We start from the raw sequence: 25,119 nt of genomic DNA, 5'->3' as shown, positions 1-25,119 counted from the left end.
CAACTTTTGGGGTCCAATTTCTCCTGTTACCCTTGGGAAAATAAATCAAATTGGAGCTGAAGTATATTTTGTGTGAAAAAAAGTTACATGTTCATTTTTATTTAAACATTCCAAAAATTCCTGTGAAACACCTGAAGGGTTAATAAACTTCTTGAATGTGGTTTTGAGCACCGTGAGGGGTGCAGTTTTTAGAATGGTGTCACACTTGGGTATTTTCTATAGTATAGACCCCTCAAAGTGACTTCAAATGTGATGTGGTCCCTTTAAAAAAAGGTGTTGTAAAAATGAGAAATTGCTGGTCAACTTTTAACCCTTATAACTCCCTAACAAAAAAAAATTGGTTCCAAAAGTGTGCTGATGTAAAGTAGACATGTGGGAAATGTTACTTATTAAGTATTTTGTGTGACATATCTCTGTGATTTAAGGGCATAAAAATTCAAAGTTGGAAAATTGCGAAAATTTTCAACATTTTCACCAAATTTCCATTTTTTTCACAAATAAACGCAAGTGTTATCGAAGAAATTTTACCACTATCATGAAGTACAATATGTCACTAGAAAACAATGTCAGAATCATCAGGATCCGTTGAAGCGTTCCAGAGTTATAACCTCACAAAGGGACAGTGGTCAGAATTGTAAAAATTGGCCCAATCATTAGCGTGCAAACCACCCTTGGGGCTTAAGGGGTTAAGCACAGCTTATATAGGGTTTTGATGTCATTAGACAACACCCCTCCTCATTACAGAGATGCACATCTCCTGATTTACTTAATTGGTAGTTGGCTCTCAAGCCTGAACAGCTTGGAGTAGGACAACATGTATTAAAAGTGCGATTAAAATACAACTTGCCTAATAATTCTGCACACAATGTATGTTTGTGTGTATATATATATATCTATCTATCTATCTATCTATCTACTCGAGTATAAGCCGACCCCCCCTAATTTTGCCACAAAAAACTGAGAAAACTTGAGTCGAGTATAGGCCTAGGGTGGAAAATGCAGCAGCTACCGGTGAATTTCAAAAATAAAAATAGATGCTCCATACCGTTCATTATGGCCCCATAGATGCTCCATATAAAGCTGTGCCACATATAATGCTCTGCACCGTTCATTATGGCCCCATAGATGCTCCACATAAAGCTGTGCCATATGGAATGCTCTGCACTGTTCATTATGGCCCATAGATGCTCCACATAAAGCTGTGCCATATGTAATGCTCTGCACCGTTCATTATGGCCCCATAGATGCTCCACATAAAGCTGTGCCATATGGAATGCTCTTCACTGTTCATTATGGCCCATAGATGCTCCACATAAAGCTGTGCCATATGTAATGCTCTGCACCGTTCATTATGGCCCCATAAGATGCTCCATATAAAGCTGTGCCATATATAATGCTCTGCACCGTTCATTATGGCCCCATAAGATGCTCCATATAAAGCTGTGCCATATATAATGCTCTGCACCGTTCATTATGGCCCCATAAGATGCTCCATATAAAGCTGTGCCATATAGAATGCTCTGCACCGTTCATTTTGGCCCCATAGATGCTCCACATAAAGCTGTGCCATTTATAATGCTCTGCACCGTTCATTGTGGCCCCATAGATGCTCCATAAAAAGCTGTGCCATATATAATGCTCGGCACTGTTCATTATGGTCCCATAGATGCTCCATAAATAGCTGTGCCATATAGAATGCTCTGCACCGTTCATTATGGCCCCATAGATGCTCCATACAAAGCTGCCCCATATAGAATGCTCTGCACTGTTCTATTATTGCCCCATAGATGCTCCATAGAAAGCTGTGCCATATAGAATGCTCTGTACCGTACAGTATGGCCCCATAGATGCTCCACATAAAGCTGCCCCATATAGAATGCTCTGCACCGTTCAGTATGGCCCCATAGATGCTCCATATAAATCTGTGCAATATATAATGCTGCTGCTGCAATAAAAAAAAAAACAACATACCCACCTCTCTTGCTTGCAGCTCCTCAGCGTCCCGTCTCGGCGTCTCTCCGCACTGACTGTTCAGGCAGAGGGCGGCGCGCACACTATACGTCATCGCGCCCTCTGACCTGAACAGTCACTGCAAGAGGACGCGGAAGGCGGAGCGGCGCCCGGCGGGTGGAACGCGGACAGGTAGCTATGACATAATTACCTGCTCCCGGCGTCCCTGGCTCCTTCCCCCGGACAGCTGGTCTTCGGGTGCCACAGCCTCTTCCTCTGTCAGCGGTCACCGTTACCGCTCATTAGAGAAATTAATATGCGGCTCCACCCCTATGGGAGTGGAGTCCATATTCATAACTTTAGTGAGCGGTACCATGTGATCGCTGAACAGGGGAACAGCTGCGGCACCGAAGACCGTGGGACAGGCAGGGAGAGAGCCAGGAGCGCCGGAAGCAGGCGAGTATGCGACAGTCCTCTGTCCCCCTCACCCGCCGACCCTGCCGCCGTAAAGCCGGCGCTCACAGTCAGTGCAGGAAGCAGAGCGCCGGGGAACAGACACCGGAATGTAAGTATGTAGTGTTTGTGTTTTTTACATTTACACTGGTAACCAGGGTAAACATCGGGTTACTAAGCGCGGCCCTGCGCTTAGTAACCCGATGTTTACCCTGGTTACCCGGGGACTTCGCATAGTTGGTCGCTGGAGAGCTGTCTGTGTGACAGCTCTCCAGCGACCACACAGCGACGCTGCAGCGATCGGCATCGTTGTCTAGATCGCTGCAGCGTCGCTAAATGTGACGGTTAGGCGAACTGAATAGACTATTAAAAATTGGTAGAGTGCATTATTGTAGTAACTCCTACACGTGCTAAGATCAGTGTCTGGAAATATTACCAGATATGTACAGAGTGGAAAATAGTCACTTTTATTTGTATGTTGACAAATCTGAATATGGACTTGTGACAACAGTTGTTGGAATTGAGGTCGCCATACACCTTACAGCTATTCTTCCTGACCCCCAACTATTACCGTAATTCCAGTGAGAAATGTAACATGCCTAATTCCCCTTTTACCTTAAATGTGCTATTGGTGGAGAGTTTAACTGACCGTTCTTCTTTCTTCATCAAAACAAAGACAATAAGATTCACCATGCCCCAGTGGTATCCATCATGTGCCATATCTGGCTCTGTGCCGCTGCTCTGGGACACAACCACATGTAAACAACTTCATCATCTTCTCATGTGACTGCTCCTTTTAGTGGAACTAGCTACTTGGCACACAGCAGACAGTTACTGTGGGCACGTGGGTATCATGACCCTTAGAATGGGTGGTCACATGTGGCTTTGAGGAGCAGCGTATCAGTGTACATTGGTATGTGACATAACAACCTTACAACAGCTCATAAACTTGCTGTCCCTGACACACATCTCTAATCTCTTCATCCAGATGTTCTCCTTCAGCCTGTTGTCTGATGCCTCCTGTAGGCTATGATCACATGGTGCGTTATTACTGCTGTTTCTTTCATGCAAATTGAAAGCTGCGTTTACAGTACCAGCAAAAGTTATGAGATTTGAGAAATCTCATGCACACACATTGGTTTTTTTCCCTGTCTCAAATGGAAAACTGCTGCGTCTTTGAAAACTGCAACATTTCGCGGCTTTCATCTTTTTTGCAGTGTTTTTTTTCACCCCTAGAATGAGTAAGTGCAAAAATGCAGGTATCAGGTGTTGCAGCGTTTTTGGCATTAAACTGTATCCGCATTCACAAGTGACAAATGTACCTAAAATAATGCAGCAAAACCTGCTTTTTTTAAGTAGCTTCCTTACTGGCAAGAGAGCATGTTTTGCCTGCTGAAAAAAAAAACCGCAGCAAAAATACAGCCCGTTAACATAGCCTTAGAATTATTTCTTCTGGAATTTTGGGTGGTTTTTGCTATGCTTTGGCTAATGCTGTTTCTCATTGTGTGTGCATGGAAATGCTGACACTGGTGAAAGTGAGCTGTGATTCAAGTAAATCTGCATAGTGGCATGTTTTTCGGTCGTATGATCGGAACTTTGTGTATTCTTACTACAACGGCAAGCCAGTGAAGGCTTCAACTAGTGTGAAGACTATTTTGTAGAATATATGGCACATTTTAATCATAGTGATGGCTACTGGTCCAGGAAGCTATAAAAGCTAGTATGTGTTTTTAATCTGTATTCTGTTTTATTAATAATAATAATAATAATAATAATTTTATTTCTATAGCGCCAACATATCCCGCAGCTCTTTACATATTAGAGGGGACTTGTACAGACAATAGACATTACAGCATAATAATAAACACATAGATCAAAACAGATACCAAGATGAATGAGGGGCCTGCTCACAAGCTTACAATCTATGAGGAAATAGGGAGACACGAAAGGTGGATGATAACAAATGTTTTCGTTGTTCGGACCAGCCACAGTGTAAGAATCTGGTGTTCATGTAATGCTGCATGAATCGGTGGGCTATTAAATGCATTAAGTGTATGAGAACATGATGCGAGGAACCTGGTTATGGTAAAAAGTTTGAATGGGCAACACAGGGATAGTTAGGTAAATGCGTTGAGGCGGTAGGCTAGTCTGGAGAAATTCGTTTTTAGGGCACGCTTAAAACTGGGGGGGATTAATCGTATTAACCTGGGTAGTGCATTCCAAAGAATTGGCGCAGCACGTGAAAAGTCTTGGAAACGGGAGTGGGAGGTTCTGATTATTGAGGATGTTAACCTCAGGTCATTAGCAGAACAGAAGGCACGGGTAGGGTGGTAGACTGAGACCAGGGAGGAGATGTAGGGTGGTGCTGAGCCATGGAGTGCTTTGTGGGTGAGGGTAAAAAGTTTGTACTGGATTCTGGAGTGGATGGGTAACCATGGAATAACGATGGGTGCGGAATATGATCCTGGCTGCCGCATTCAAGATAGATTGGAGAGGGGAGAGTTTGGTAAGAGGGAGACAGATTAGTAGAGAATTACAATACTCCAGACGCGAATGAATAAGAGAAACAGCGTTTTTGCAGAGTTGAAAATAAGAAAAGGTCGAATTCTAGAGATGTTTTTGGAGGTGCAGGTAACAAGAGCGAGCCAGTGATCGGATGTGGGGGGTGAATGAAAGCTCGGAATCCAGTATGACCGCAAGACAGGGGCATGTTGCTGGGGAGTAATGGCGGAACCACACATGGAAATGGCAATGTCAGGCATAGGTAGGTTAGTAGAGGGAGTTCAGTTTTAGACAGGTTCAGTTTCAGATAGAGGGAGGACATGATGTTAGAGACAGCTGTAAGATAATCACTGGTGTTTACTAAAAAGTCAGGCCCTATATCAGGAGTAGAGGTGTATAATTGGGTGTCATCAGCATAGAGATGGTACTGGAAACCAAATCTACTGGTCGTTTGTCCAATAGGGGCAGTATACAAAGAAAAGAGGAGGGGGCCTAGAACTGATCCTTGAGGAACCCCAACAGTAAGGGGAAGAGGAGAGGAGGTGGAGTCAGCAAAAGATATAGTGAAAGAGCGGTCAGAGAGATAGGAGGAGAACCAGGAGAGAACGGTGTCCTTGAGGCCGATAGAGCTGAGCATAGTGAGGAGGAGCTGGTGATCCACAGTGTCAAATGCGGCAGAGAGATCCAAGAGAATTAGCATGGAGTAGTGTCCATTAGATTTAGCTGTTAGTAGATCATTAGAGACTTTAGTGAGGGCAGTTTCAGTAGAGTGTAAAGAGTGGAAACCAGATTGTAGAGTGTCGAGAAGAGAATTATCCGAGAGATAGCGGATAAGACGGGAGTGGACCAGGCGTTCCAAGAGTTTAGAGATGAACGGAAGATTAGAGACAGGTCTATAGTTAGCAGGGCTGTTCTGGTTGAGGGATTTTTTTTAAGTAATGGATGTATGATGGCATGCTTAAATAAGGAGGGAAAGATACCGGAAGAGAGAGAGAGAGAGAGGTTGAATATTTTTGTTAGGTGAGTGGTGACAGCGAGGGGAAGGGACTGGAGGAGATGTGATGGAATGGGTTCACTGGTGCAAGTGGTAGGGCGAGAAGATGCAAGGAGCCTGACTACTTCTTCTGTGACTGTTTCAAAATCAGAGAGTGAGTGAGATGCAGTGGGGGAGGGAGGACAGGGCATGGTATGAGGGGATTGGGAGATAATTTCCTGTCGGATATAGTCATTTTTTTCTTTGAAGTAATTGGCCAGATCGTCCGTGCGGAGATCCGTGGTTGGGGCCTGCACTCTTGGGTTGAGTAGGGAATGAAGAGTGTCAGAGACGTTTCGGGTTATTAGATAGTGAGGTGATAAGGGTGTTGAAATAGGTTTGTTTGGAGAGGTGAAGGGCTGTGTTTAGATGTTTTTCTAATTTCACTTTTCTCAACTAATAAAATCTTTTCATAAGCAACAAAAAGTCATTAAAATTACTGCTTCCTTTACAAGTTGTCAGCCTGAGAAAGAAATCAGATCGATTTTGAAGCACAATGCTGTATTTTAATCAATGTTCCTTGTTTTGTTTTTTTTTCGATCGCCTCTGCTGCACACAGGCGAAAATCAGATCGCCTGTGTATAGCACAAATGCTCACAGGGTGGCGCTCATAGCAATTTGGCAATGACAACCATAGAGGTCTGCTGGAGATCTCTGGTTGTCATGCCGACCCATCGGTGACCCGCGATCATGTGACGTGGTCACTGATGGGTGGGATTTATGAAGTGGTTCTGGTAAGCACAAGTTAAATGCCGCTGTCAGAAATTTACAGCGGCATTTAACTAGTGTAATGCAGCGGTATGACCATACGCAGTGAAACCGCAGTGACCCAATCAAGTTCAAACAAAAAGTTCCTTTATTGTGTTATTTCACACAGTCCATTAGAAATACACAGTAAACGGCTTTAGTTTGCAGTCAATAAACAGGCCGGACTTCCCTCTGTCCAGTTTCCTTGGGCGACCGGATTGCAGCCGGGTAAACATTAGACAGCCCAAGACGCAGGGTGTCCGTCCCTTTGGTTCCTTTTTCCCCTATATTGCTCCACACAAAAAGAGCTCTGCAGACAAATGCTCTGACTGCTTCCAAGCTCAACACTGACACACCTCCCCCTCTACTACAGGGCTTTTTAATCAGTCACTGCTTCACCATTTTAATCACAGCCACACCTGTGACTGCCATACGCCCTCATGGCCTCACTACGCCTCCGTGCGCATTCTGGAGAGTACAAACCGTGCCCCCTAGCTGTAATGGGTCACTACCTCACACTAGCTAACAGCCGCGGATGGATCGCGATTCCACCCATGGCTGTCGCGGGAACATGTCATCTGTATAGATCAGTTGTCATGTGCCCGGAAAGGTACGGGCTCAGCCCCGGAGCCCACACCAAACAGGAGGAGTCCAACATCGGCATACTATTATGTCCGATGTCGGAAAGGGGTTAATATTTTACCAATTTAGGATAGAAATTATTTTCTGTTTTAATCTTGCATAATGTCTATCATCAGCCTCTCTAGAAAACAGCTACAAAGACAGTGTGTGTGTGTGTGTGTATATATATATATATATATATATATATATATATATAATTATTTATATATACAGTTAGGTCCATATATATTTGGACAGAGACAACATTTTTCTCATTTTGGTTATAGACATTGCCACAATGAATTTTAAACAAAACAATTCAGATGCAGTTGAAGTTCAGACTTTCAGCTTTCATTTGAGGGTATCCACATTAAAATTGGATGAAGGGTTTAGGAGTTTCAGCTCCTTAACATGTGCCACCCTGTTTTTAAAGTGACGAAAAGTAATTGGACAGATTAAATAGTTTTAAATAAAATGTTCATTTCTAGTACTTGGTTGAAAACCCTTTGTTGGCAATGACTGCCTGAAGTCTTGATCTCATGGACATCACCAGATGCTGTGTTTCCTCCTTTTTGATGCTCTGCCAGGCCTTCACTGCGGTGGTTTTCAGTTGCTGTTTGTTTGTGGGCCTTTCTGTCTGAAGTTTAGTCTTTAAAGGGAAGGTACCGCGTTTGTAGATCATTAATTAATCAATGTAATGTAGCATAACATGCTGTTATAACCCAGATTTGAATGCATGTAAAACAGATTCCGTGTGTTATATGAGTAGAAAGAATGCACTGGGGGCTGACATCTTGGTTTTGCAGCAGTAGCACGTCACTATCAGTGTCAGATTACGGCACCCCATGGACATAGGAGATAATAGACCGGCTCGGACCCTATCTGTAACATTGCAGCAGCATTAGCAGTGAGCTGGGCACGCCTCTGTGGGCTGCACAACTCACTGCTGTAGGTGTGACTAGCTGCCATTTTATTATAGCCCTGTGCTATCTGCCGAGCTCCACTTGCTCTCTATCACAGGAGAGAAGAAGCCCTCACTTCTCCTCTGTGCTCCAGGCACTGCAGGTCCTGGGCAGACATCCTCTGCTCTCACACACTGCCCTGTGTGCTTCCCTCTGCTCTGTCTCCACCTCCCCACTTGCACAGAGTCCCAGTGATCTCCGGTAAACTGCACTCTCCCCCTGTGTCGCTCTCCCTCTCTGTGCGGCGTGTTGGGGTCTATGTGCGGCGTGGGGGGGTCTCTGTGCGGCGTGGGGGGTCTCTGTGCGGCGTGGGGGGGTCTCTGTGTGGCGTGGGGGGGTCTCTGTGCGGCGTGGGGGGGTCTCTGTGCGGCGTGGGGGGGTCTCTGTGTGGCGTGGGGAGGTCTCTGTGCGGCGTGGGGGGGTCTCTGTGCGGCGTGGGGAGGTCTCTGTGCGGCGTGGGGGGGTCTCTGTGCGGCGTGGGGGGTCTCTGTGCGGCGTGGAGGGATCTCTGCGGCATGGGGGGATCTCTGTGCGGCGTGGGGGGATCTCTGTGCGGCGTGGGGGGATCTCTGTGCGGCGTGGGGGGGTCTCTGTGCGGCGTGGGGGGATCTCTGTGCGGCGTGGGGAGGTCTCTGTGCGGCGTGGAGGGGTCTCTGTGCGGCGTGGGGGGTCTCTGTGCGGAGTGGGGGGGTCTCTGTGCGGAGTGGGGGGGTCTCTGTGCGGAGTGGGGGGGTCTCTGTGCGGCGTGGGGGGGTCTCTGCGGAGTGGGGGGTCTCTGTGCGGCGTGGGGGGGGCTCTATGCGTGTATGCAAGCATCGTCCGATGGGACTACAAGTCCCATCGGACGATGCCTGCTACAATGACAGTGATTGACACATTAGCCAATTATGGGACAGTAATAGTCCCATCATCCGGCTAATGTGTTGAATGAAAAAAAAAAATACTCCATTCATACATGCCACATACATGCTACATACATGCTACATACAATACATTCATACATTACATACATATAGACATACAGTACATTAAACATAGATTTCATACTCACCATTACTTGTCACTTTGTTCCCCGAAGCCAGTGTCATCTGTAAAAAAAAATATTAAAAAAACAAACAACCAATATACTCCCTGTCCGCAGAAATCCACGAGTGTCCCACGGCGATCTCCCGTGGAGAGCAGCAGCATCAGATAATGCGACTGCTCTCTAGGGGCTCCAGGAACACAATGACAGCAGGAAGGTATCCTTCCACCACTGTATTCCTCCGCCACTGTAAAAAAAAAAAGTCCCTAGTCTCACTTTATGCCATTGCTGTATGAGAAATTTTCCCAGGCAGCAATTGCCATAAAGTGAGACCTTGTCCTAAGGTAACCTCTCAGTGATGCACTGGAGGAGCCATGGTCTCCTGTCAGTGTGTCACTGAGGGTTCTATAGAGCAGTGACATCACCCGATGTCACTGTTCTATAGGGGAGATCGTCGTGGAACACTCGATATTAATTGGACTACGGCGGACAGGTAGTATACGGTTTATTATTTTACGTTTTTTGCAGGCGCTGAAGTATGGTAAGTATGGTGAAATGAAGAATATTAAAATACTTTTTTCCTAATGTGTGCGTGTTTTTTTTTAACCCTTTCTTACTATTGGATTAATAACGGATAGGCGTCGACGCCTCTCCGTTATTAACCCGGCTTAATGTCACCTTACAATAGCAAGGTGACATTAACCCTTCATTACCCCATATCCCACCACTACACGGGAGTGGGAAGAGAGGGGCTAAGTGCCGGAATTGGCGCATCTTACAGATGCGCCATTTCTGGGGCGGCTGCGGACTGGTATTTGTAGCCTGGGGGGGGGGGGGGGGGGGCAATATCCATGGCTCCTCTCTAGGCTATGAATATCAGCCTGCAGCTGTCTGCGTAGCCTTTCTGGCTATAAAATATAGGGGGACCCCACGCAATTTTTTTTGGGGGGGTCCCCCTATTTTAATAGCCAGTAAAGGCTATACAGACAGCTGCGGGCTGATATTCATAGCAGGCTACAGATATTGGCCCACGGCCGTTGGCTTTCCCCCTCTGGCGCAGAAAATTGCACGGGCGCCCACGCGTTTTATTTTGTTTTTTTTTAAATTCAACCCTCATAAAGGCCTCTTTCACACTTGCGTCGGTACGAGTCCGTCGCTATGCGTCGGGCCGACGTACCAACGCACGTTGTGAAATTTGTGCCCGACGTGGGCAGCGGATGCAGTTTTTCAACACATCCACTGCCCATTCTGAAGTCTGGAAGGAGGGGGCGGAGTTTTGGCAGCGCATGCGCGGTAGAAAATGGCGGACGCGCTGGACAAAAAAAGTTCACTTGAACGTTTTTTCGTGCCGACGGTCCGCCAAAACACGACGGATCCGTTGCACGACGGACGCGACCACGCGACGTGTGGCCATCCGTCACGATCTGTCGCTAATACAAGTTTATGGGAAAAAAACGCATCCTGCGAGCACATTTGCAGAATCCGTTTTTTTCCGCCAGATCCGTTTTTTCCACCGGATCCATTTTTTCCCGCCGGATCCGTTTTTTTCCGCCAGATCCGTTTTTTCCTGCTGGATCCGTTAATTCCCGCCGGATCCGTTTTTTCCCGCCGGATCCGTTTTTTTCCACAATTTCCTTTTTTTTCTGCCAGATCAGGTTTTTTTTCCATCGGATCCTTTTTTTTCCCGCCTGATCCGTTTTTTTCCACAATTTCCTTTTTTTTCTGTCAGATCAGTTTTTTTTCCATCGGATCCTTTTTTTTCCCGCCTGATCCATTTTTTCCCGCCAGATCCGTTTTTTTCCCACAATTTTCTTTTCTCTGCCAGATCAGTTTTTTTCCATCGGATCCTTTTTTTCCCGCCTGATCCGTTTTTTTTCCGCCGGATCCGTTTTTTTTCCACAAGTTCCTTTTTTTCTGCCAGATCAGTTTTTTTCGCCGGATCCGTTTTTTCCCGCCAGATCCATTTTTTTTCCGCCTTATCCGTTTTTTTCCGCCTTATCCGTTTTCTCCCACAATTTCTTTTTTTTCTGCCAGATCAGTTTTTTTTTCCATCGGATCCTTTTTTTCCCGCCTAATCCGTTTTTTTCCGCCAGATCCGTTTTTTTTTCCACAATTTACTTTTTTTTCTGCCAGATAAGTTTTTTTTTCGCCGGATCCGTTATTTTCTCATTGAGTTGTATTAGCGCCGGATGGCCACACGTTTCATCCGTTTTTTGCAGGATCCGTCAAAACAGCTGTTTCCGCCGGACGGAAAACACATACAGAGGAACGGTTGAATCGCGATCTCACCCGCCGCTATTGCGGGCACATGTCAGTCATGTTTTTTTTTGACAGATTGGGCGATTCTGAACGCGGCGATACTAAATATGTGTAGGTTTGATTTTTTTATTGTTTTATTTTTGATGGGGCAAAAGGGGGGTGATTTAAACTTTATTTTTTTTTTTCATATTTTTAAAAACATTTTTTTTTACATTTGCCATGCTTCAATAGCCTCCATGGGAAACTAGAAGCTGGCACAACTCGATCGGCTCAGCTACATAGCAGCGATCATCAGATTGCTGCTCCGTAGCTGAATTACAGGCTTGCTATGAGTGCCGACCACAGGGTGGCGCTCACAGCAGGCCGGCATCAGTAACTATAGAGGTCTCAAGGACCTCTATGGTGACCATCCTGATGCATCGCCAACCCCTGATCATGTGACGGGGGTGGACGATACGCTCATTTCTGGCCGCGCGGCTGGAAGCGGTAGTTAAATGCCGCTGTCAGCATTTGACAGCGGCATTTAACAGGTTAATAGCGGCGGGTGAATTGCGATTTCACCTGCCGCTATTGCGCGCACATGTCAGCTGTACAAAACAGCCGACATGTCGTGACTTTGATGTGGGCTCACCGCCAGAGCCCACATCAAAGGAGGAGACACGACATGCGCAGAACATGTTGCGTTTTTTACTGCGATGCGTTTTTCCCCCAGAAAAAATGCAACATATGCACAAAAAATGCGGAATGCATTATAAATGATGTATGCATTTTTAAATTGTTTTTATCACATTTTTATAGCGAACAAACGCAAAAAAAATGCGAAAAATCCTGAACGTGTGCACACAGCCTCAAGGTGTATCTCCCCATCACACTCCTTATGTGTCTCACTCATCATACTTCACGCCTCTTTCTCTCCCATCAGTCACTCTTAGGCCGGGGACACACACAACGTATAAAAAAAGGTCCGTTTTTGACGGACGAGAATCGCACAAATGTTACCCAAACAGTGATCCGTGTGCAGTGCGAGGATGCGATTTTCTCGCATCCAATGATCCGTTTGGCATCCGTATGGTGAGATTTTCTCACACACTTGCAAAATGAGCAAATAATGGCTGAGCCTTTCCTGTCACCTGCCCAATGCCTGAGAATTTCTCTCACGTCACACTGATGGTCCGTGTGCTGTGCTATTTTTTCTCGCCCCCATAGACTTTCATTGGCGATTCTCGGCCGAGAAACGCTGACAATCGCAGCATGCAGCAATTTCACTCGGATCCTGAATACGGCCGAGAGAATATCGGATGATGGGAGCTGCCCCATAGGTTAACATTGGGACGAGTGCTATGCGATTTTTTTTATCGCATTGCACTCGTCCGTATTGCGGTCTAGTGTGACCCCGGCCTTAGCCATACAATGCATCTCTCCCCTCCCTCCATAATGCCTGGCTATTCACTGCAGAGCTGGAGCTCCCACACAGCTCCTAATGCTGCTCCATGCACACCACATGTCTTCACTCTTCTTGGGTCCAGATGCTGCTGAGCCCGCTGTGTTCTGCTCCTCTGTAAACAAGCTCTGACTCTGATGCAGTAACTGCTGGTGATAGCAGCTCACAGGGCAGTCACACACAAAATGGCGCTGCCCTGTGATGCTGCTCTTCATTCTTACTGTTGGAGCAGTAACTGCTGACATCACCATTTCCCTCCCCTTTTGGGTGGTCTAATATCCCTGGGGCAGAGCTGCTAAATCTTACTATAGCTGCTTGAGGTCTAAAACGGAAAATGCTCCCCCTAGTGGTAAATATGTATATTTGTAGAAAAATATATAATATTTTTCATATAGAAATGTTTGCAAATAGTGCAAACATTGCATTAATACATTTTAATTACTATTTTAAGCTTAATTTCACAAAAAAACAAAATGCAAGAAAACTGGTGGCACCTTCCCTTTAACAAGTGAAATGCATGCTCAATTGGGTTGAGATCAGGTGACTGACTTGGCCATTCAAGAATATTCCAGTTCTTTGCTGTAATAAACTCCTGTGTTGCTTTGGCTTTATGTTTTGGGTCATTGTCCATCTGTAGTATGAAACGACGACCAATCAGTTTGCTGCATTTGGCTGGATCTGAGCACACAGTATGGCTCTGAATACCTCAGAATTCATTCAGCTGCTTCTGTCCTGTGTCACATCATCAATAAATACTAGTGACCCAGTGCCACTGGCAGCCATGCATGTCCAAGCCATCACACTGCCTCCACCATGTTTCACAGATGGTGTGGTATGCTTTGGATCATGAGCTGTACCTCGCCTTCACCATACTTTTCTCTTTCCATCGTTCTGGTAGAGGTTGATCTTGATTTCATCTGTCCAAAGAATGTTATTTCAGAACTGTGCTGGCTTTTTTGGATGTTTTTTTTTTTTTAGCAAAGTCCAGTCTAGCCTTTTCATTCTTGATGCTTATGAGTGGCTTGCACCGTGCAGTGAACCCTCTGTATTTACTTTCATGCAGTCTTCTCTTTATGGTAGATTTGGATATCGATACGCCGACCTCCTGGAGAGTGTTGTTCACTTGGTTGGCTGTTGTGAAGAGGTTTCTCTTCACCATGGAGATTATTGTGCGATCATCCACCACTGTTGTCTTCCATGGGCGCCCAGGTTTTTTTTGCATTGATGAGTTCACCAGTGTTTTCTTTCTTTCTCAGGATGTACCAAACTGTAGATTTTGCCACTCCTAATATTGTAGCAATTTCTCGGATGGGTTTTTTCTGTTTTTGCAGCTTAAGGATGGCTTATTTCACCTGCATGGAGAGCTCCTTTGACCGCATGTTTACTTCACAGCAAAACCTTCCAAATGCAAGCACCACACCTCAAATCAACTCCAGGCCTTTTATCTGCTATAGATGGTGGCCCGGTTCTAACGCATCGGGTATTCTAGAATATGCATGTCCACGTAGTATATTGCCCAGCCACGTAGTATATTGCCCAGCCACCTACTATATTGCCCAGCCACATAGTATATTGCCCAGCAACGTAGTATACAGCACAGAGTCATGTAGTATATTGCCCAGTCACATAGTATATTGCCCAGTTACGTAGTATATTGCCCAGTTACGTAGTATATTGCCCAGTGACGTAGTATACAGCACAGACACGTAGTATATTGCACAGCCCGTGTAGTATATTGCCCAGTCACGTAGTATATTGCCCAGCCACGTAGTATATTGCCCAGCCACCTACTATATTGCCCAGCCACATAGTATATTGCCCAGCAACGTAGTATACAGCACAGAGCCATGTAGTATATTGCCCAGTCACATAGTATATTGCCCAGTTACGTAGTATATTGCCCAGTTACGTAGTATATTGCCCAGTGACGTAGTATACAGCACAGACACGTAGTATATTGCACAGCCCGTGTAGTATATTGCCCAGTCACGTAGTATATTGCCCAGCCACGTAGTATATTGCCCAGCCACCTACTATATTGCCCAGCCACATAGTATATTGCCCAGCAACGTAGTATACAGCACAGAGCCATGTAGTATATTGCCCAGTCACATAGTATATTGCCCAGTTACGTAGTATATTGCCCAGTTACGTAGTATATTGCCCAGTGACGTAGTATACAGCACAGACACGTAGTATATTGCACAGCCCGTGTAGTATATTGCCCAGTCACGTAGTATATTGCCCAGCCACGTAGTATATTGCCCAGCCACGTAGTATATTGCCCAGCCACGTAGTATATTGCCCAGTCACGTAGTATATTGCCCAGCGACGTAGTATATTGCCCAGCCACGTAGTATATTGCCCAGTGACGTAGTATACAGCACAGAGCATATTGCCCAGCCACGTAGTATATTGCCCAGTCACGTAGTATATTGCCCAGCTACGTAGTATATTGCCCATCCACGTATGTCACAGGTTAAAAAAAAACATACTCCCCTTCCGAGGGTCAGTTGTAGTTCGATCACTTGACCGTGACGTCATGGCAGGTCCTTGTCGTGCAGGACCTGTGATGACGTCGTGGTCACATGGATGGTCTCCTGAGGGATCTCCTCCCAGACCTGGACTAAAGCATCCACCAGGTGACGTTGGTGGATGGTGCAAGACATGATGTCCCAGATGGGTTCAATCGGATTCAGGTCTGGGGAACGGGCGGGCCAGTCCATAGCTTCAATGCCTTCATCTTGCAGGAACTGCTGACACACTCCAGCCACATGAGGTCTAGCATTTTCCTGCATTAGGAGGAACCCAGAGCCAACCGCAGCAGCATATGGTCTCACAAGGGGTCTGAGGATCTCATCTCGGTACCTAATGGCAGTCAGGCTACCTCTGGCGAGCACGTGGAGGGCTGTGCGACCCTCCCAAAAAAGGGCCACCCCACACCATTACTGACCCACTGCCAAACCGGTCATGCTGAAGGATGGTGCAGCCAGCAGATCGCTCTCTGTGGCGTCTGCAGGCTCCCACGTCTGTCACATGTGCTCAGTGTGAACCTACTTTCATCTGTGAAGAGCACAGGGCGTCAGTGGTGAATTTGCCAATCCTGGTGTTCTGTGGCATATGCCAAGCATCCTGCACGGTGTTGGGCTGTGAGCACAACCCCCATCTGTGGAGGTCGGGCACTCAGACCTTCCTCATGGAGTCTGTTTCTAACCGTTTGTGCAGACACATGCACATTTGTGGCCTTCGGGAGGTCATTTGCAGAGTTCTGGCAGTGCTCCTCCTTGCACAGAGGCTGGGGTAGCGGTCCTGCTGCTGGGTTGTTGCCCTCCTACGGCCCCCTCCACGTCTGCTGGTGTACTGGCCTTTCTCCTGATAGCGCCTCCAGCCTTTGGACACTATGCTGACAGACACAGCAAACCTTCTTGCCACAGATCACATTGATGCGCCATCCTGGATGAGCTGCACTACCTGAGCCACTTGTGTGGGTTGTAGAGTCCGTCTCATGCTACCACGAGTGTGAAAGCACAACCAACATTCAAAAGGGACCAAAACATCAGCCACAAAGCATTGGTACTGAGATGTGGTCTGTGGTCCCCACCTGCAGGACCATCTCCTTTATTAAGTGTGTCTTGATAATTGCCAATAATTTCCATGTGTTATCTATTCCATTTGCACAACAGCATGTGAAATTGATTGTCAAACAGTGTTTGTTCCTAAGTGGACAGTTTTATTTTACAGAAGTTTAATTTACTTGACGTTCTAGTCTGTTGTTTAAGTGCTCCTTTTATTTTTTGGAGCAATATATATAGGTATATTAAGAATGTGTGATAATATAATAAAATGTTTCTCTGTTCAGCATTATGCCTGCTCTATTTAGTACAGATTCAGATATAAGTTATTTATATTTTATTATTCTAGGCAAAACCGCAGAAAGGGGTACTTTCCCAGTATATGGCCGAGATTCAGCAGTGCCTGGTTGTCAGGTAAGCGTGATGTTTTCCAGACTTCAGAGCATTTTTTTTTTAGAATACATTTTATAGTCCATACTTCCTCTGTGATTGCGTAATTTGATGTTTTGTAATTTTATTCCTCTTATATGTACATAATTTTGGGGCTTAAAGGGAATCTGTCGGTAAGGTCCACCCTCCAAAGCCATCTATATGGGCATATAAGCATAAAAAGGTTTAATAAAATGATACCTGTATATTTGCCATCTGATACCTTGTTACAGATAAATCCATGTATTTCTTAATATGTAAATGAGCTGTTAAGATCAATGAGCCTGACCCTGATCGCCCTGAGTATCTGCCTCCAGAGCTTGTTTTAAATTAACCCCTTTCTGCCATTAGACGTACTATTCCGTCCATGTGGGGTGGGCTTTACTTCCCAAGGATGGAATAGTACGTCATAGGCGATCGGCCGCGCTCACGGGGTGTCAGCTGCTCCTACCTTCCTCCTTGCAGCAAGTCCCGGATCCAAGATGGCCGCGGATCCGGGTCCTGCAGGGAGGGAGGTGGCTTACCAAGTGCCTGCTCACAGCAGGCACTTGGTAACGCTGCAGCGCTGTTTGACAGATCGGTGATCTGTCAGAGTGCTCTGCAAACTGGCAGATCACCAATCTGTATTGTCCCCCCCTGGGACAAAGTAAAAAAGTTAAAAAAAAAAATTTACAAGTGTGTAAAAAAAATAAAAAGAAAAAAATCCTAAATAATGAAAAAAAAAAAATATTATTCCCATAAATACATTTCTTTATCTAAATAAAAAAAACAAAACAATAAAAGTACATATATTTAGTATCGCCGCGTCCGTAACGACCTGACCTATAAAACTGGCCCACTAGTTAACCCCTTCAGTAAACACCGTAAGAAAAAAAAAACGAGGCAAAAAACGCTTTATTATCATACCGCCGAACAAAAAGGGGAATAACACGCGATCAAAAAGACAGATATAAATAACCATGGTACCGCTGAAAGCGTCATCTTGTCCCGGAAAAAACGAGCCGCCATACAGCAACATCAGCAAAAAAATAAAAAAGTTATAGTCCTCAGAATAAAGCGATGCAAAAATAATTATTTTTTCTATAAAATAGTTTTTATCGTATAAAAGCGCCAAAACATGATATAAATGAGGTGTCGCTGTAATCGTACTGACCCGAAGAATAAAACTGCTTTATCAATTTTACCAAAAGCGGAACGGTATAAACGCCTCCCCCAAAAAAAAATTCATGAATAGCTGGTTTTTGCTAATTCTGCCTCACAAAAATCGGAATAAAAAGCGATCAAAAAATGTCACGTGCCCGAAAGTGTTACCAATAAAAACGTCAACTCGTCCCGCAAAAAACAAGACCTCGCATGACTCTGTGGACTCAAATATGGAAAAATTATAGCTCTCAAAATGTGGTAACGCAAAAAATATTTTTTGCAATAAAAAGCGTCTTTCAGTGAGTGACGGCTGCCAATCTTAAAAATCCGCTAAAAAACCCGCTATAAAAGTAAATCAAACCCCCCTTCATTACCCCCTTAGTTAGGGAAAAATAAAAAAAAATTAAAAAATGTATTTATTTCCATTTTCCCATTAGGGTTAGGGCTAGGGTTAGGGCTAGGATTAGGGCTAGGGTTAGGGCTAGGGCTAGGGTTATGGTTAGGGTTAGGGCTAGGGTTACGGCTACAGTTAGGGTAAAGGCTACAGTTAGGGTAAAGGCTACAGTTAGGGTAAAGGCTACAGTTAGGGTAAAGGCTACTGTTAGGGTAAAGGCTACTGTTAGGGTAAAGGCTACAGTTAGGGTAAAGGCTACAGTTAGGGTAAAGGCTACAGTTAGGGTAAAGGCTACAGTTAGGGTAAAGGCTACAGTTAGGGTAAAGGCTACAGTTAGGGTAAAGGCTACAGTTAGGGTTAAGGCTACAGTTAGGGTTAAGGCTACAGTTAGGGTTAAGGCTACAGTTAGGGTTAAGGCTACAGTTAGGGTTAAGGCTACAGTTAGGGTTAAGGCTACAGTTAGGGTTAAGGCTACAGTTAGGGTTAAGGCTACAGTTAGGGTTAAGGCTACAGTTCGGGTTAAGGCTACAGTTCGGGTTAAGGCTACAGTTAGGGTTAAGGCTACAGTTAGGGTTAAGGCTACAGTTAGGGTTAAGGCTACAGTTAGGGTTAAGGCTACAGTTAGGGTTAAGGCTACAGTTAGGGTTAAGGCTACAGTTAGGGTTAAGGCTACAGTTAGGGTTAAGGCTACAGTTAGGGTTAAGGCTACAGTTAGGGTTAAGGCTACAGTTAGGGTTAAGGCTACAGTTAGGGTTAAGGCTACAGTTAGGGTTAAGGCTACAGTTAGGGTTAAGGCTACAGTTAGGGTTAAGGCTACAGTTAGGGTTAAGGCTACAGTTAGGGTTAAGGCTACAGTTAGGGTTAAGGCTACAGTTAGGGTTAAGGCTACAGTTAGGGTTAAGGCTACAGTTAGGGTTAAGGCTACAGTTAGGGTTAAGGCTACAGTTAGGGTTAAGGCTACAGTTAGGGTTAAGGCTACAGTTCGGGTTAAGGCTACAGTTCGGGTTAAGGCTACAGTTCGGGTTAAGGCTACAGTTAGGGTTAAGGCTACAGTTAGGGTTGGGGCTAAAGTTAGGGTTTGGATTACATTTGCGGTTGGGAATAGGGTTGGGATTAAGGTTAGGGGTGTGTCTGGGTTAGAGGTGTGGTTAGGGTTACCGTTGGAATTAGGGTTAGGGGTGTGTTTGGATTAGGGTTTCAGTTATAATTGGGGGGTTTCCACTGTTTAGACACATCAGGGGCTCTCCAAACGCGACATGGCGTCCGATCTCAATTCCAGCCAATTCTGCGTTGAAAAAGTAAAACAGTGCTCCTTCCCTTCCGAGCTCTCCCGTGTGCCCAAACAGGAGTTTACCCCAACATATGGGGTATCAGCGTACTCAGGACAAATTGGACAACAACTTTTGGGGTCCAATTTCTCCTGTTACCCTTGGGAAAATACAAAACTGGGGGCTAAAAAATAATATTTGTGGGAAAAAAAAGATTTTTTAATTTTCACGGCTCTGCGTTATAAACTGTAGTGAAACACTTGGGGGCTCAAAGTTCTCACAACACATCTAGATAAGTTCGTGGGGGGGTCTAGTTTCCAATATGGGGTCACTTGTGGGGGGTTTCTACTGTTTAGGTACATTAGGGGCTCTGCAAACGCAATGTGACGCCTGCAGACCATTCCATCTAAGTCTGCATTCCAAATGGCGCTCCTTCCCTTCCGAGCCCTCCCATGCGCCCAAACGGTGGTTCCCCCACATATGGGGCATCAGCGCACTCAGGACAAATTGGACAACAAATTTTGGGGTCCAATTTCTCCTGTTACCCTTGGGAAAATACAAAACTGGGGGCTAAAAAATAATATTTGTGGGAAAAAAATTGTTTTATTTTTACGGCTCTGCATTATAAACTTCTGTGAAGCTCTTGGTGGGTCAAAGTGCTTACCACACATCTACATAAGTTCCTTAGGGGGTCTACTTTCCAAAATGGTGTCACTTGTGGGGGGTTTCAATATTTAGGCACATCAGTGGCTCTCCAAACGCAACATGGCGTCTCATCTCAATTCCTGTGAATTTGCATTGAAAAGTCAAACGGCGCTCCTTCCCTTCCGAGCTCTCCCATGCGCCCAAACAGTGGTTTACCCCCACATATGGGGTATCGGCGTACTCAGGACAAATTGTACAACAACTTTTTGGTTCCAATTTCTTCTTTTACCATTGGGAAAATAAAAAATCGGGGGCGAAAAGATCATTTTTTTTTTCACATAAATTATTTTTTATTTTTACGGTTCTGCATTATAAACTTCTGTGAAGCACTTGGTGGGTCAAAGTGCTCACCACACCTCTAGATGAGTTCCTTAGGGGGTCTACTTTCCAAAATGGTGTCACTTGTGGGGGGGTTTCAATGTTTAGGCACATCAGTGGTTCTTCAAACGCAACATGGCGTCCCATCTCAATTCCTATCAATTTTGCATTGAAAGGTCAAACGGCGCTCCTTCCCTTCCGAGGTCTCCCATGCGCCCAAACAGTGGTTTACCCCCACATGTGGGGTATCAGAGTACTCAGGACAAATTGTGCAACAACTTTTTGGTTCCAATTTCTTCTCTTACCATTGGGAAAATAAAAAATTGGGGGCGAAAAGATAATTTTTGTGAAAAAAATATTTTTTATTTTTACGGTTCTGCATTATAAACTTCTGTGAAGCACTTGGTGGGTCAAAGTGCTCACCACACCTCTAGATAAGTTCCTTAGGGGGGTCTACTTTCCAAAATGGTGTCACTTGTGGGGGGTTTCAATGTTTAGGCACATCAGTGGCTCTCCAAACGCAACATGGCGTCCCATCTCAATTCCAGTCAATTTTGCATTAAAAAGTCAAATGGCGCTCCTTCGCTTCCAAGCTTTGTCATGCGCCCAAACAGTGGTTTACCTCCACTTATGGGGTATCGGCGTACTCAGGACAAATTGTACAACAAGGTTTGGGGTCCATTTTCTCCTGTAACTCTTGGCAAAATAAAACAAATTGGAGCTGAAGTAAATTTTTTGTGAAAAAAAGTTAAATGTTAATTTTTATTTAAACATTCCAAAAATTCCTGTGAAACACCTGAAGGGTTAATAAACTTCTTGAATGTGGTTTTGAGAACCTTGAGGGGTGCAGCTTTTAGAATGGTGTCACACTTGGGTATTTTCTATCATATAGACCCCTCAAAATGACTTCAAATGAGATGTGGTCCCTAAAATAAAATGGTGTTGTAAAAATGAGAAATTGCTGGTCAAATTTTAACCCTTATAACTCCCTAACAAAAAAAAAATGTTGGTTCCAAAATTGTGCTGATGTAAAGTAGACATGTGGGAAATGTTACTTATTAAGTATTTTGTGTGACATATCTCTGTGATTTAATTGCATAAAAATTCAAAGTTGGAAAATTGCAAAATTTTCAAAATTTTCGCCATGTTTCCGTTTTTTTCACAAATAAACGCAGGTAATATCAAAGAAATTTTACCACTATCATGAAGTACAATATGTCACGAGAAAAAATTGTCAGAATCACCGGGATCCGTTGAAGCGTTCCAGAGTTATAACCTCATAAAGGGACAGTGGTCAGAATTGTAAAAATTGGCTCGGTCCATAACGTGCAAACCACCCTTGGGGGTAAAGGGGTTAAACAAGACGTTACCAGTGTGAGACATGTTACTCAGGAGAGCAGACTGTCTGTCTTTACATATCACACTGGTAACGCCATCTTTCATATAAAATAAGCTCTGGGGGCAGATTCTCAGGGAGATCTGTGTCCCGCCTGTAGCTCTTAACAGCTCATTTACATATAAGAGAAATGTGAATTTCTCTGAAATAAAACATTAGATCACAGAAATGAAGGTATGAATTTATTAAGCTTCCTATGACCTACATGTCCATATAGATGGCTTACACATTGCTGAATAACATGAACTGTGGAATAGTTTATTTGATTTTATGGTTATATTGGGAAATAATTAGATTTGTGGACTCATGCAGTATAATATTGTGGCTGTAATGTTGTTACAAGCTCTTAGTATCTTGCTCCGGCTACATAAGTAGTTTTGAAATGTACGAATCCTAGTCTTTTTAGTCTGACATATGCGATAAGAAAGAAAGGATTATTTATGGCAGAAATAGATCAGTTATTTTATTAGGTAGAAAATATACATAGATTTCATCTAAGTAGACTAATTCTGTTAAAGGATTTTTCATTTTATAAAAGGAATAGATGTAAACTTGCTTACCGTTACCGTGTTCTGTCAGTATGTGTGCACTAGTGTATGTTTCCCACATATGTGTATATATATATATATACTAGATGGTGGCCCGATTCTAACGCATCGGGTATTCTAGAATATGCATGTCCACGTAGTATATTGCCCTGCCACGTAGTATATTGCACAGTCACGTAGTATATTGCCCAGCCACATAGTATATTGCCCGGCCACGTAGTATATTGCCCAGCCACGTATTATATTGCCCAGCCACGTAGTATATTGCACAGCGACGTAGTATATAGCAGAGCCAGGTAGTATATTGCCCAGCCACGTAGTATATTGCCCAGCCACGTAGTATATTGCCCAGCCACGTAGTATATTGCCCAGCCACGTAGTATATTGCCCAGTCACATAGTATATAGCAGAGCCACGTAGTATATTGCCCAGTCACGTAGTATATTGCCCAGCACAGAGCCACGTAGTATAGAGACTTAAAAAAAAAAATAAACATATACTCACCTATAGCCCGTTGAAGTCCTGCTATCCTTACCATCCGCCGCCTTTCCCGCTCCTCGCCACGCTCCCTGGATCGCTCCATTGCAAGCTGCAGCTTTTGGTCCCAGGGCTGGTGTAAGCAGGACCTATGATGACGTCGCAGTCACATGACCGTGACGTCACGGCAGGTCCTTGTCGCACACCAGCCCTGGGACGGGACCTCACCGGAAGCTGCCGCTTGCAATGGAGCGGTCCCGGGAGCGTGGCGAGGAGCGAGAAAGGTGGCGGAGGGTGAGTATGGCAGGTTTTTTGGTTTTTTAATTATTTTTAACATGACATCTTTTTACTATTGATGCTGCATAGACAGCATCAATAGTAAATAGTTGGGGACACACAGGGTTAATAGCAGCGGTAACGGAGTTCGTTACACCGCGGGCCGTTACCGCTGCCATTAACCCTGTGTGAGCGGTGAGTGGAGGGGATTACGGAGCGGGCGCCAGGCGGTGAGTGCAGGGGAGTAGGGGAGGGACTAATCGGACTGTGGCCATCGCTGATTGGTCGCGGCAGCCATGACAGGCAGCTGCCGAGACCAATCAGCGAATGAATAACCGTGACAGAAGGACAGACAGGCGGAAGTGACCCTTAGACAATTATGTGTATATATATATATATATATATATATATATATATATATATATATATATATATATATATATATAATTAGATGGTGGCCCGATTCTAACGCATCGGGTATTCTAGAATATGCATGTCCACGTAGTATATTGCACGGCCCACGTAGTATATTGCCCAGCCACATAGTATATTGCCCAGTCACGTAGTATATTGCCCAGTCACGTAGTATACAGCACAGAGCCACGTAGTATACAGCACAGAGCCACGTAGTATACAGCACAGAGCCACGTAGTATACAGCACAGAGCCACGTAGTATGCTGCCCAGTCACGTAGTATATTGGGCAGTCACGTAGTATGCACCATATCCCTGTTAAAAAAAAGAATTAAAATAAAAAAATAGTTACATACTCACCCTCCGGGTGGACCCCGGATCGAAGCGGCCGGTTACGGATGCTCGTCACTCGCTCCGGTCTGAAGCTTGCATTGCGGTCTCATGAGATGGTGACGAAGCGGTCTCGCGAGACCGCACGTCATCATCATTATTATCATCATCATCATCATCTCGCGAGACCGCAATGCATGCAGCGGTCACCGGGGCGTCGCGAGGAGCATCTGTAACCGGCCGCTTCAATCCGAGGTCCACCCGGAGGGTGAGTATGTAACTATTTTTTTTTTTTTTTTTTTTAACATTAGATATTTTTACTATTCATGCTGCATAGGCAGCATGAATAGTAAAAAGTTAGTCACACAGGGTTAATAGCAGCGTTAACCGAGTGTTCTGTCCTCACTAGCTGAGGCAGGCTCATACGTAGCTATACAGTCAGCTAAACCGCTATACCGGGGTCCAATAAGGAGACTGTGGTTGAGTCTGTGCTTTATTAAACGTAGTGGTATATTGATGCGGTGAAACTGTGAACAATGATATAAATAGAATCAGTGCATGGTATAGAACAGATACATACTACACATGAGGTACATTATGCATAACATTTAGGAAGCTAGTAACTGAACTGGGAGTACAACTGGCTAGGCTAGGCTAATATAGAGCAGAAATATCTATAGGAAGCATAAAGACATACCGGCAATGCAATCGCAAGGGGGATGAAGTGAAGCGTCTTTCCTTGAAGGCAGACTGAGGAAAGTGAAAGGAAAAATGGAGGGAAATGGAGGCTGAGCTACCATAATGCATTGCAAAGGAGGAGGAGAATCAGACATGGATAATACAAAAACAAGATTGAAC

At 44.8% G+C, this 25,119-nt stretch overlaps 1 protein-coding gene across 7 annotated transcripts in view; it reads left to right on the top strand.

Moving 5' to 3' along the window:
- Positions 1-25,119, top strand: part of TCF12 (transcription factor 12) — a 440,208-nt gene that overhangs the window by 279,996 nt on the left and 135,093 nt on the right. For all 7 annotated transcript variants that reach the window (XM_069765926.1, XM_069765930.1, XM_069765927.1 and 4 more), the window contains exon 6: positions 16,914-16,978. In XM_069765926.1, the coding sequence (XP_069622027.1) occupies positions 16,914-16,978 (65 nt within the window). The remainder of the gene's footprint in view (positions 1-16,913; positions 16,979-25,119) is intronic.

Source organism: Ranitomeya imitator, chromosome 4, assembly GCF_032444005.1.
Source record: "Ranitomeya imitator isolate aRanImi1 chromosome 4, aRanImi1.pri, whole genome shotgun sequence".
NCBI classification, from domain to species: domain Eukaryota; kingdom Metazoa; phylum Chordata; class Amphibia; order Anura; family Dendrobatidae; genus Ranitomeya; species Ranitomeya imitator.
Note: the sequence above shows the minus strand (reverse complement) of the source record. Positions and strands in the feature narration are given on the sequence as shown.